Source organism: Protomyctophum bolini (assembly GCF_963924005.1).
Source record: "Protomyctophum bolini genome assembly, chromosome: 22".
NCBI classification, from domain to species: domain Eukaryota; kingdom Metazoa; phylum Chordata; class Actinopteri; order Myctophiformes; family Myctophidae; genus Protomyctophum; species Protomyctophum bolini.
Genome location: NC_137883.1, coordinates 17,364,898 through 17,379,013, shown reverse-complemented (window position 1 = coordinate 17,379,013; position 14,116 = coordinate 17,364,898). Strand labels below are relative to the sequence as shown.

Sequence of the window (14,116 nt, the reverse complement as noted above, 5' to 3'; positions counted from 1 at the left end):
ATGGTTTTCTCTGGGCTTCATTGAATCATTCAACAGTCAACAGTGAAATAGAGCATCACTTGAAATGAACAGTGAAGCAGCACACCACACACACACACACACACACACACACACACACACACACACACACACACACACACACACACACAATTATTTTTTTGGACAGTTTGTTAATTTAATTTTTGTTTTGTACAGTGTACAGTATGTGGCCCATGGTGACATATCGATCAATTCTGGATTAAAAGATTGTAACTAAAAATACATCGCATGGATGCACCTGGGACGTATCCATTCCTCAGTGATGTATCCTGAGATGAACGGGGTTTCGGGTCTACAAACATCATACCCCTCACTCAGGCGACCCAGCCGGGGTTGATCAAATCCCGACTTACATCCCAGTAGCTACCCTCGATCAGTCCATCAGGGAATGAGCAAGGCCACACAATCCGTTGCTCCAGAACTACTCTGCCAGGACTGGGAGAACCACATTCTGGTGCGTGGAAGGACTAGGCTCTGTGGGTTGACTCCTGTCCAGGCCCCTCCTACATCTCACCAGGTCCACTCCTGCTCTCACAGGCCCCCCCCCCCCCTCCTGCTTTGCCACGCCGGGATGGGTTATATTGAAGCGTGCACCTACACACACACAGGCGCACATGCGTATGCACACCTGGACCTGTAAATGAACAACACAAAAACTAAGGCACTGGTGTCGGACTTCCAACATCATACCCCTCACTCAGGCGACCCAGCCGGGGTTGATCAAATCAAATGATATAGTAATATATAATTTATTATATAATTTATATCAATACATTTCATACACTATTAAGGCAGCCGGCAGTTCCATGCGCTGCACAAGGTGCCCTTTTTTCACTTGAGCACCTGCCCCTCAAAATGTCTGTGCAGGCCACTGGTGGCTCCTCTGTCTGTTCCCTTTAGAACAGCCAAGAATGTAGCGATGAGAACTGCATAATCTTAAAGTGTCCAGCTTATTAATGGAAAATAAATTGTCTCAAATAAGTTATGTGTTTGTTTTTCAAACTGATTTTATTTAATTCTTACATATTTCAAATGAAAACAAACCTGAACCATTAGGTTAGAGACTTTAGTTTTTCACATAGTCAGTCATGAACCTTGTCAAAATTACTTTGGTGTCTGGGACAATGGGACTACAAATGCTTGAAATTAACACAGTAAACTTTGACAGTGTACAAGCTGGTGCATCACAGGATATCCAAATAAATATTCAGAGGCCAGATTAGTCAACTAAACAACTAAACTTTCAACTAATCCTTTATTCATGTGAACAAATAGACCGCTGTGAGTGACCAGTGTGACCAAGATGCACTGATGCTACTGTCCCACTTGTGGTGACTTTGATGTTGCAGCTGCAGCTGTACCCTTTATCTGTGAACATTAGCTTATGATGCTAATTGTAGTTTAACAAATTCAGGTATACTTGACGTTGTTGTATCCTTTAGCTATTTAAATGAACATGCCCTATACCTGTCCTAATTGCAACACATTCAATGTTTTTCATAAATGTATCCATCCTACGCACATTTCTATCCCTACTGTCACAATATTTTGCCATTCAACAAGATAAACAACCTACCTTTGAGGATTTATACATTGTTATTCTGGTCAGGTGTACTGTAAATCAAATCTGGTGAAGTTTTCTCCTGCTCTGTCCAGTCAAAGTCAGGTCCAGGTTTTGCTGATGATTATGTTCAAAGTCAGAGCTTGTAGGACAACTGAGGACAGAATAGATTCTTGGTAAGGACTGGGTATCTGATGAGAGAGAGGGAGGGGTGCAGCGAGGTTCATCATAGCACGTGAATGTACGTATAATCCCACAATGCAATAGCCTCTGCTTGTGTCCTAATTTCCAACATTTTTTATAGGTTATCCTCATTCTTTTTTGCAGGACTGCAGAAGCGAGAAAGCTTCTAGCAGTTACAGTCAAATCCCTGGTGTAGAGAACAGTATTCTTTAGACACCCATCTGCGTTGCACACAAATACTCTGTCCAACCATGCCATCTTGACCTGTCCAACTATAGAATCAATTTTTTTCTATCTATACAACTCCAGGAAGTTGTGCGTGCGTGCGTGCGTGCGTGCGTGCGTGCGTGCGTGCATCTGTCTGTCTGTCTGTCCTTTATGCCCAAATAAGGAATTCTCCCAAGTTGGTGCGTCTTTCTGATGTCACAATACAGATTTTTTGAGGGGCGTTAGCCCCTTCTATGCCCAGCTTTGTGTGTCTGTGTGTAACCCATGATTTGGTTGGCTGAGCACGGAAAGTGATGTATGATGATGATGTATGATGGTAAATGCACCCCTCACTTTACACGAGTGTGATTTTTGAGGGACGATAGCCCTACCTATGTCCAGCTTTTGGTGTATGTAACCCACATTTTGTCCCAACACAAACATTAAATGTCATTGACAATGAATGGACAATTTTGAGTGTTTTTAAACACAAACATTGAATACGAAGGTGAGGACGGAAATTCTGATTGGTCGGAATGAGATCATGTATGATTATGTACGATGATAAGAGCGCCCCTCACTTCACATGGGTGTGATTATTTTTGTACAGTAGAGTACTCAAGTACAACCCTAATGGAGACTGGATCATGCATGCTGTACTGAAGAAGACATTGAAAACATGAACTCGCTCTGAAAATGTTTACTGAGCTAAGTAATCAAGTGATTTGGTTCATTTTCCCAATTACTTAAATATAGAACCTGTATACTCTTTTTGCAGTCAGTGGAGTTGCCCCTTACTGGTCACTATAATGCAGGATTGAAGACACTTTGACATATCACCTTCATTTTTCAGGCTGGAACCTTTCTGCATATATTCATTCATATAATTCTAACCATAGTGGCATACACACTCATCATAGTTATTATAACCATGTCATTCTTCCTTATACTGACATTGGTTTCTCCATTTAAATCCACAATCAGTTATCCAGCAGATATCAGGTAACAAAATAGTGCCCCTGACAATGGAATTAGAACACCACCTACTGTCAGCTTCTGGATACAACAACTTGTCCATTGGTTATTATTATTTACTTATTTTTAGATATCATGATTTCATCTTATCTAAATGTTGTTGGTTAATGGACAATAAATTACAATTCACTTGAAATACTCATATCAAAAATAAATACACATATTTTACTCTATTTTGCATTTCTTTCTGATTTATGGTGCTGGAAAAAGAAAAATGATGCAAGTGATGTGTGTCATCTTCATCTTCATAATGGTTTGACCATAGACTGCTCAAGAATCTCTAGCCTATACGTATTTGACACGGTCAGTGAATTGTGTCTCCATCAAAGGCAATAAAAGACAATTCTGCTGAGGTAAACAGGACCCGACCAGGACAGGCCAAGAGTCAGATGGTAACACCATGCAATTAATGGCGGGAGACAATCTACCAGATGTCATCATTATCCATGCACCTACACAGATACATAATTAATAATGGATTGACGATTGAGGTCTCTGAGTCTTAAAGGGATATTTCACTTAAAGGGATATATATTTCACGTTTGACGTCATTTTTATCATCTACTCAGGCTTTTGTGATCGCCTGAGTAGATGATAGTTTTTAAACCAGAGTAGACAAAATGACCCAAACATGTTTTCATGTGAAATATTTAGTGCCTAAACTTTAAACTGCTAAGACAAATGTCACAACAGTCTACCAGAACACACATTACTGTAGGCCTATTTAATTTATTTTTTATTCCTTGTTGTTAAAGGAATAGTTCACCTAAAAATTACTCTGCCAGTCATCAAATTATTGGTTTAGGAATGTGACAAAAACTAAAAATCTCCATGAATACAGGGCTTCGTGCCATGGGGTGTGTAATTCTAATTTGTCAACTACTCCTTTAAATGCTAAATTAAAGGGAATATATTTAATGTCTTACGTCTAGTATTATTTGCAAGTGTAAGAATTATTCAATTATATTATATTTTTTCATTTCATATTGGACAGTAGCATCATTTCATTGTTGTTAACATTTGGGAATGCCTATTCTGGCCAGAGTCACCTTGACAACATTGGCCCAATGACAGCTCACAAGCAAACTGGGCCAGCCAATCACAAGCAGTCGGGCAAAGCTGCATGTCATTTGTGCTCTAGTCTGCATGCAACCTGCACCGTGTTTTGTTTGTCTACTCTGCTGCACGCACGCCTATATGGCTATGCAAATGGAGAACAATTCAAATGCCTGCTTTCGTTCGTGACCATTCCAAAAACCGCGGATAGGACGTGGTTTGTTTCAATCTGGGAATACCTGAGTTCCGGGAGAGACAGATGATTAAAGATGTGATCCCGACGAGGAAGAATCTTCCCTCCCTAGTGACAGAGACAATCTCGGCACATCTTCCCAGATAGGCGCCCCCTCCTCCTCCTCCTCCCCTTCCAAGGACTCCCCTCCTCAGTCACTCTTGACTCCGGCCACCATGGCCCTGGTTACTCTGCAGCGCTCACCCACTCCCAGTGCAGCATCCTCGGCGAGCACGGCCACCACCAATGCGGGGGAGGTAAGTGCACACTAGCGGCGGTCTGTACAGTACGGGGTCCGACAGGGGTCTGTTTGTGTTGCGTAGACTAGAGGAGGCAGGAGGGAACACTGGAGGAGTAGCCGTGTGGCTGCTATTTCAGATTTCAGTGCCCGGGACATTTGACGAACCAGTTGAGTTGTATTTTGATCGATATTTATAATTTAAGCCTGCACAGGCTCGGGCTTTGCTGCTATAGCCTATCGTTAGCTCAGCTGGCTCAGCTGTGATAGTTAGCTTGTACCACCAGGCAGCAGCAGTGAAATGCTTTCCAATACCATCTTAATAAAAACCCCATGTTGTTGTGGGGATTGATTTAGCTAACGTGACAACAGTGTTTCAAACATTGCTGCGACCGTGGTACTGCGCCCTCCGTTTATTATTTGCAACATAGGCCCTCTTTGAGTGTGTGTGAGAAGTTGGCATCCGTTGTTGTGGCGTGGCATCATCATCACATCGTTCAGTTAACACAGCAACAGCGTCCAACACACCAGTATGTGGAAATGACCGACAGCGCTCGCAGGGTGACGTAATCTCGGTAGATGGTAGCGCCCTTCTGCTGAATAGCGGTCTGCTGCCGCTTGGTCTAATAATGACTCAACTTTCTGCATCGTGATGCTTTCATATTAGATGGAGGATCATAACACTAGCGTAATATTTCCAGTAGAGAGCGCTCACTCGCTTTGCTGATTTCTAATTTTCTATTAAGCTTATTTTCCACCTATCTCACGCAATAATGTTGTATTCAGGTCTCTGTTCATTTCTAGGATACTGACAGTAGGCCTACCTAAAGCGCATGCTTAACTCTAACGCTATGGACCAGAGGGAGCTATAGGCTTAAGGACATTCTGGGAAGCTATAATATGTCACTCACACAGTACACAGACATGCACATGATGTCATACAAAAGTGAGGGCCATGCTAAAATGACATTGTGGATTACATTTGATTAACAATTTCACCCCAAAAGTGCTTTCTTATAAAGTCCTACAAAATAATAAACAAGATAATTACTGCTACATGCTACCTGCATGCCTACCTCAGTCATGACATTAATTCAAGCCAAAACAAAGTTGTGTCTCATATATTTTTCTGACACAAATAGTTACTCAGCAAACTCTGTAACCGCATGGTGACAACTCAATATTCATCGAGCTTTAAAACAAGCAAAACAATTTTGTATATGTGTAAAATAATAAATATAATGGGCTTGCGTCTCCCAGCTTGCCTCGACTTTACTATGACATGATACATATATAACACATTGATCTCTTTCAACCTGGTGTCCCTATTTTGGGTATGTGAAGACAAAATAAATAATCTCAGTTCATTGTGAATCGTGATGCAGCATATTGAGAGCTTGTGGATTGGCTTTTTTCACCACTTGACACTGTTGTACAACCACATGGTGGACAAAACATTTGAAGATTTTCTATCAACTTAAAATACCCAAGCTCACGTTGCATAGTGCAGTCACTGCAGTGGTTCTCAAACGATTTCATGTCAAGGACCCGCAAATTGGCACTTATTAGCCCACTAACCCCCATTTGAAAAGATATGCCAGGGACCCCCATAAGAGAAGATTTTATGCCTCTGGCATTGATTCTCAACCATTTTTCCATAATTTCAAGGATCCACGGTTTGACGTACCCCCATTTAATTGCATTTCTACCTCATGGAACTGCAATTTATATTGTAAAAAAAAAAGAGCGTTAACTCTGAGAGTGTACAGTTCCATTTGTACACTCTCTGAGTTACAGACCCATAAGGGTCCATTTGATTCATAACAATCGCATTTAGCTGGATGTGACCCTTGGAACTCCCCAATAACCCCTGGGGGTCCTCTGACCCCACTTTGAGAACCACTGGCATAGGGCTGCCTTAATTGGTTAATAGTACTTTTCCACTTCCTCGAAATGTAGTGTCTTTGAAATGTACCACTACCAGACACGTGATGGCTCAATTCTCTAAATTCAATTATCATCATACATCATACATCTTCATGATGTATGATGAATATTGTCAATGGGAATTTAATCTTTAATCTTTGTGTTAGGACAAAATATCCGATTTGCTCGTCTACATACAGTATGACGTACGTAAATTCTCCATTCATTGTCAATGGCATTTAATTTAGTTTGTGTTAGGACAATAATCTACACTATAGCTATACAGTAGGAGGGGCTAGCGCCCCTCAAAATAATCTTGAGTTAAATACAGCTTTGAGGGTGTTCACTTTGTCAGCAATAGGGCTGCCATAAGTCTCAGGACCATGTCCATGACATAGTTAATTGTCACACAAATAATTGTGATTAATGACTTAATTGTGTTTTTGGCATTATAATAATAAATGTATTTGTTCTTTTTTGGGCTTTAAAACAATTGCACAGGGTTTATGGACAGGACAAATGACTTAAATAAATACATTCAAAGCCTATTACTGTATATTCTTAGCTCCATCTCGAAAGTGATGGAAAAAATAGTCTATGAACAGGTTGAAAAGTATCTTGCCACAAAATAATTTATGTATGAATTCCAATCAGGTTTCAGAACATCCCACTCCACTAACACATGCCTCCTCTATTTGAGCGAGCACATAAAACAAGAGGTGGATGCTGGTTTTGATAGCACATCAGTGAGCTGGATACAATCCTACCTGGAGGGGAGAGAACAGATGGTGGAGGTGAACGGAACACCTGTCTCCCCCCCCCCCTCCCAGTGAGCTGTGGCGTTCCACAAGGAAGCATACTAGGGCCTTTACTGTTCCTAATATATGTTAACGACATGACATCAGCTTGTGACTGCAACTTGTTCCTGTTCGCAGACGACTCAGCACTGCTGGTCTCGGACAGGAACAAGCTGCAGGTTGAAAAGGCCCTCAGCTCTGAGCTCGGTAGAATCTGCACCTGGCTCACTGATAACAAACTATCTCTAAACCTATGGCAGCCTGTGCTCACTCTACCCATCCATCAACTGTTTCTTCTTTGAAGTGAGGAAAATAATAATTTCTCAAGTATTACTCCCCATAGTAGACTATGCCGACATTATATATCAAAACACCACAGATACTCACCTCAAGCCACTTAACGTACTATGCAACTCCCTGTGCATTAGTTCTAAGATGCCCATACAGAACCCACCACTGCCAACTGTACAGCTCACTTGACTGGCTGCAGCCTAAGGCTAGAAGGCAACACCACTGGTACCTATTCATTTTTAAATGCGTCCACTTCAACTGCCCATACCTAAAACATCCCGATTCCCCATACCCACTTAGACACAGACACACACAACATCCCTATCTTTTTCTATTAAGCTTATTTTCCACCTATCTCACGCAATAATGTTGTATTCAGGTCTCTGTTCATTTCTAGGATACTGACAGTAGGCCTACCTAAAGCGCATGCTTAACTCTAACGCTATGGACCAGAGGGAGCTATAGGCTTAAGGACATTCTGGGAAGCTATAATATGTCACTCACACAGTACACAGACATGCACATGATGTCATACAAAAGTGAGGGCCATGCTAAAATGACATTGTGGATTACATTTGATTAACAATTTCACCCCAAAAGTGCTTTCTTATAAAGTCCTACAAAATAATAAACAAGATAATTACTGCTACATGCTACCTGCATGCCTACCTCAGTCATGACATTAATTCAAGCCAAAACAAAGTTGTGTCTCATATATTTTTCTGACACAAATAGTTACTCAGCAAACTCTGTAACCGCATGGTGACAACTCAATATTCATCGAGCTTTAAAACAAGCAAAACAATTTTGTATATGTGTAAAATAATAAATATAATGGGCTTGCGTCTCCCAGCTTGCCTCGACTTTACTATGACATGATACATATATAACACATTGATCTCTTTCAACCTGGTGTCCCTATTTTGGGTATGTGAAGACAAAATAAATAATCTCAGTTCATTGTGAATCGTGATGCAGCATATTGAGAGCTTGTGGATTGGCTTTTTTCACCACTTGACACTGTTGTACAACCACATGGTGGACAAAACATTTGAAGATTTTCTATCAACTTAAAATACCCAAGCTCACGTTGCATAGTGCAGTCACTGCAGTGGTTCTCAAACGATTTCATGTCAAGGACCCGCAAATTGGCACTTATTAGCCCACTAACCCCCATTTGAAAAGATATGCCAGGGACCCCCATAAGAGAAGATTTTATGCCTCTGGCATTGATTCTCAACCATTTTTCCATAATTTCAAGGATCCACGGTTTGACGTACCCCCATTTAATTGCATTTCTACCTCATGGAACTGCAATTTATATTGTAAAAAAAAAAGAGCGTTAACTCTGAGAGTGTACAGTTCCATTTGTACACTCTCTGAGTTACAGACCCATAAGGGTCCATTTGATTCATAACAATCGCATTTAGCTGGATGTGACCCTTGGAACTCCCCAATAACCCCTGGGGGTCCTCTGACCCCACTTTGAGAACCACTGGCATAGGGCTGCCTTAATTGGTTAATAGTACTTTTCCACTTCCTCGAAATGTAGTGTCTTTGAAATGTACCACTACCAGACACGTGATGGCTCAATTCTCTAAATTCAATTATCATCATACATCATACATCTTCATGATGTATGATGAATATTGTCAATGGGAATTTAATCTTTAATCTTTGTGTTAGGACAAAATATCCGATTTGCTCGTCTACATACAGTATGACGTACGTAAATTCTCCATTCATTGTCAATGGCATTTAATTTAGTTTGTGTTAGGACAATAATCTACACTATAGCTATACAGTAGGAGGGGCTAGCGCCCCTCAAAATAATCTTGAGTTAAATACAGCTTTGAGGGTGTTCACTTTGTCAGCAATAGGGCTGCCATAAGTCTCAGGACCATGTCCATGACATAGTTAATTGTCACACAAATAATTGTGATTAATGACTTAATTGTGTTTTTGGCATTATAATAATAAATGTATTTGTTCTTTTTTGGGCTTTAAAACAATTGCACAGGGTTTATGGACAGGACAAATGACTTAAATAAATACATTCAAAGCCTATTACTGTATATTCTTAGCTCCATCTCGAAAGTGATGGAAAAAATAGTCTATGAACAGGTTGAAAAGTATCTTGCCACAAAATAATTTATGTATGAATTCCAATCAGGTTTCAGAACATCCCACTCCACTAACACATGCCTCCTCTATTTGAGCGAGCACATAAAACAAGAGGTGGATGCTGGTTTTGATAGCACATCAGTGAGCTGGATACAATCCTACCTGGAGGGGAGAGAACAGATGGTGGAGGTGAACGGAACACCTGTCTCCCCCCCCCCCCCCCCCCCCTCCCAGTGAGCTGTGGCGTTCCACAAGGAAGCATACTAGGGCCTTTACTGTTCCTAATATATGTTAACGACATGACATCAGCTTGTGACTGCAACTTGTTCCTGTTCGCAGACGACTCAGCACTGCTGGTCTCGGACAGGAACAAGCTGCAGGTTGAAAAGGCCCTCAGCTCTGAGCTCGGTAGAATCTGCACCTGGCTCACTGATAACAAACTATCTCTAAACCTATGGCAGCCTGTGCTCACTCTACCCATCCATCAACTGTTTCTTCTTTGAAGTGAGGAAAATAATAATTTCTCAAGTATTACTCCCCATAGTAGACTATGCCGACATTATATATCAAAACACCACAGATACTCACCTCAAGCCACTTAACGTACTATGCAACTCCCTGTGCATTAGTTCTAAGATGCCCATACAGAACCCACCACTGCCAACTGTACAGCTCACTTGACTGGCTGCAGCCTAAGGCTAGAAGGCAACACCACTGGTACCTATTCATTTTTAAATGCGTCCACTTCAACTGCCCATACCTAAAACATCCCGATTCCCCATACCCACTTAGACACAGACACACACAACATCCCTATCTTATGGTTCCCAACAGAATATATTCAGAATCTGGACGCAGGTCATTCCACTACAAAGCCCCATCTGACTGGAAATATCTCCCGCTTCCACTCGGATCAATTACCTCTCTAGGCCGCTTCAGGACTTCCCTGTATTTACATCTTCAAACAACCTGTTCATGCTTCTAATACTGCTTGCTCACATGTTTACCTCTAACTTTGAGACAGGTTATAGTACCGTTTTCCCCATTATTCCCATATATAAACGAGTCGGGGTCAAGGGTGGGGGGTGGGAGCAAGCGAACTGTATGTTATGTTATGTTAGGTTATTTTATTTTATGTTGCACCTATGTGTACCTGCATTGCTGTAACGTTTTACGTATAGGACCCGCTCTAAAACGAGATGCTGCATCTCAAGGGGCCATCCTCTCAATAGAATTCTGACAAATTCTGACACTCCCCGAACCCACCTCACCCCTGCCCACTTTGATAGGCTGGAATGGCTTAGGGTTGATGACAGAATCAACTTCTTGCAATGGGTCTGGTCCACAAGATTCGATACACCACCAAGAAACCCATGTACCTAAATACTTCCTTAATGTCAACGATGTCCACACCCACAACACCAGAGGGAATTCAACTAACCATGTTCAACCCAGATTCTGCACTAACAAGAGACTAAATTCATTTCGCTCCTATGCCACCAAAATGTGGAACGCCCTACCAACAGTCATTAAGACATGCGAATCCCTTGACTCCTTCAAAACCGCCCTCAAAGGGCACCTACGGACGGCTGCAATTCGAAACTGGCCCCCGTAAAATCTGAATCCCCCACCCACCCCTTTTTCCCCTCACTGTATACGTTTCTTTTCCCTTTTTACCTCCCCTATGATGATTTCCTGTTTTGACTATATAGTTGTGTATATTCATACGTCTCTAATTGTTTTGATGAATTGAAAATAGTGGGCCCTATTGTAAACAAGTGTAATGCTTAGTTTATGGTGTCGTCCACTCACAGTTAACAGTTGTTGTATTGAGTTGCACTTGAAATGTAATTCTGCAAACTGACATTGACAGGTACCAGTAATCAAAATAAATGTATTATGGCCAAGATTTATTATACATAAAAAATAATAATAATCTAATTTTATTGAAAATGTTTTGCCCTTAAATGGCCAAAATAAGGATGCCAGGGTGAAATTGGTTTAAAGAGCGTTGACAGACCGTTACGCAAAAATAATGATGGAAATATGACATTTCTGCTAATTAAATCTCATCTAGCTGTTTTTATACAGACTAGGAATGGAAGTGATTCTAACATTTATACAAAACAATTGCTATTAGTTCACAATAATTGTGATCAGGCAATTATGTAATTATTGCGACAGATCTAGTCACCATATAGGCTACCCATCTCCTGTGCTGCTGAGCATGCATGTTGTCGACTGACACTGAAATATGGGCACAGTTGCCTTCACACATCTGGCTCACCTTTGACCTACTGTCATTCTACTTACAGTAGTAACTGTGAACAGAGTGAGACTTTGGGTGAGGCAGAGTGTGTTGGGAGAGACTAAGTGCTGCTGAAAAAGAGTATTATTGCCAGGGTCTAAACAGTCTTATTATTTACACATGTCTGTGTAAAATGACATTCCATGTTTGTACAATGCTAACGCATAAAGGGTTTATAATGAGAAGTTGTGTTTATTTTGTGCATCAAAATCGTTAGCGGTTTCTCCAGAACAGAGCTTGCACTATTCCTGTGCTGTGACTCGACTTTAGATTCTGACCTAGATGCTACAAAATGCTGATCTTGCTGAACAACTGAACATGGTGAATGTCCCTAGAGATTAAAGACTATTTTGCTTGTTAACTGACACCAAGATCTCAAAGCAGAGGATTGTCATTGGCATTCTTCATTACACTATAGCAACTCTTTAGGTTACTGGGGATTTAGGGCTAGGAAATATATTGATTTGATGATTGAGACTAGATATTATCAGAGATATTGAATATCATAATGGCGTAAGTGTTGTCTTTTCAACGATGATGAAGTTTGCTATTTTGTAAATGATTTAAGAATTGATGAATAATGATATTATTGCCACAATATCCATATCAAGGTATTTGGTCAAAAATATTGTGATGTCATGTATTGAGAAACTGACAGCAAAGGGTCAATGAGAGGTCATATGTGTCCTAGGATCTGCGACACATTAATTATGAATGACTGAAGAACATTTGTCGTTTGTCTTTATCCTGTGTTGAATGGAAGGCTGCAAATGTATATTATCCAGTTTAGATGATGGAAAGACAAATTATCAACCAAGTAAATAATCAAGGAAGCGTTGTACATCATGTCTGTCTTCTTCTTGCTTTCAGGATTTTGCAAGTGATGATGACCGGAAAAATAATCAGAGGTAAGCTGAGCTCTTAATACCTTTTCTTAAAAAAAGAAAAACGGTAGGCTAATTCAGTATAGTTTACTAAGCAGTCTAGAAAGCCTCCAAAGAGTCTCACGAGAGAAAATATAATTAGAATTCTATGGGAGATTGTACTGCAACCTAGGCAAGGAATAGTATACATTTAGTATAAATTACATGACAAGGAAATGTATTGAGTGGGTTTTCCCATGGCTATTTTCTGAGCCCCCTGACCCCAGTAATGATAATAAAATGTCAGGCATAATAAAATGAAAGCAACAGCAACCTGTCATGTATAAAATATAAAGTGCAGTAAACTATGCCTAAACCTAACCCAACCTTATTCCTAATCTTAACCTTAGTAAAACTATGCCTAACCCTAAACTTATTTCTAACCTATCCTGTGTAAAACAAGAACCGCTGGAAGTGTGTTTTGGAGAGAGCCTTCTGATTACCTCAGTAAGCTGCCCCAAAGAGATTATTGTCTTTTGGTTCAAAAAGGTCAAGGTCAAAATAAATGTCAACGTCAAAATCAATGACGGTTAGGCGGACTCGCATGGCGGTACAGTAGGTTGGATCATTAGGTTGCAAACAGATGATTAATGTCTACACAAGAGATGTTTGTGTTGGCGTGGCATGGCATTGTTTTATTTCTGTTCTTTATTCACCTTTACTTTTAATAAGACCTTTGCTCAGTGTGAGTGTGCAGAGCCTCTTTTGTGAAAGTGATTTCATAGTTTATTATTATTTTTATTAGTGGTAGTGATAGTGGGATCCTCTGTTGTTATTGATTGTTTCACAGTGGAAACTCTGTGAAACTCTGAGTTAAATAAGAATATGATTTTTAGATGTAAATAAACATAAATCAAAGTTTTGGCTGGAGATTATGATGTTGGTCATGTTTTTTAAGGCTGTATGCCAGGTGAAGGCAACCTTTTATGTTTTAGGTCATGAGATCTTCAGTTTTTCATAAAGATGCCTTGCCATCCATTTTCTCCACCACAAAAATGTCCAATGTTATTCTGTTCGCCTAGATAACAGAAGGCTGGGCGTGTCAGTCTCTTTCTTAAAATCATCAAACAAATAGTCGACAGCAGTAAGAAATCAAATGGCTCCTTGAATATATTGAAGTTTGGCAAGAATGTGAATACCAAAAGAGGAATGGATACAAATTCAGAATATTTTTCTTAGGCGGGCTCACACATGAC

General features: G+C 40.4%; 1 protein-coding gene across 2 annotated transcripts in view; it reads left to right on the top strand.

Moving 5' to 3' along the window:
- Positions 1-4,272: 4,272 nt before the first annotated feature.
- ssh1b (slingshot protein phosphatase 1b) overlaps positions 4,273-14,116 on the top strand; it is a 29,897-nt gene continuing 20,053 nt past the window's right edge. Inside the window, exons 1-2 of one of the 2 annotated variants that reach the window (XM_080756191.1) lie at positions 4,273-4,570; positions 12,868-12,905. In XM_080756191.1, coding sequence (XP_080612317.1) covers positions 4,490-4,570; positions 12,868-12,905 — 119 coding nt within the window. In that variant the 5' untranslated portion in view covers positions 4,273-4,489. Of the gene's footprint in view, positions 4,571-10,356; positions 10,407-12,867; positions 12,906-14,116 lie in introns of those variants that run through there. The other variant, XM_080756192.1, reaches the window with a different exon arrangement.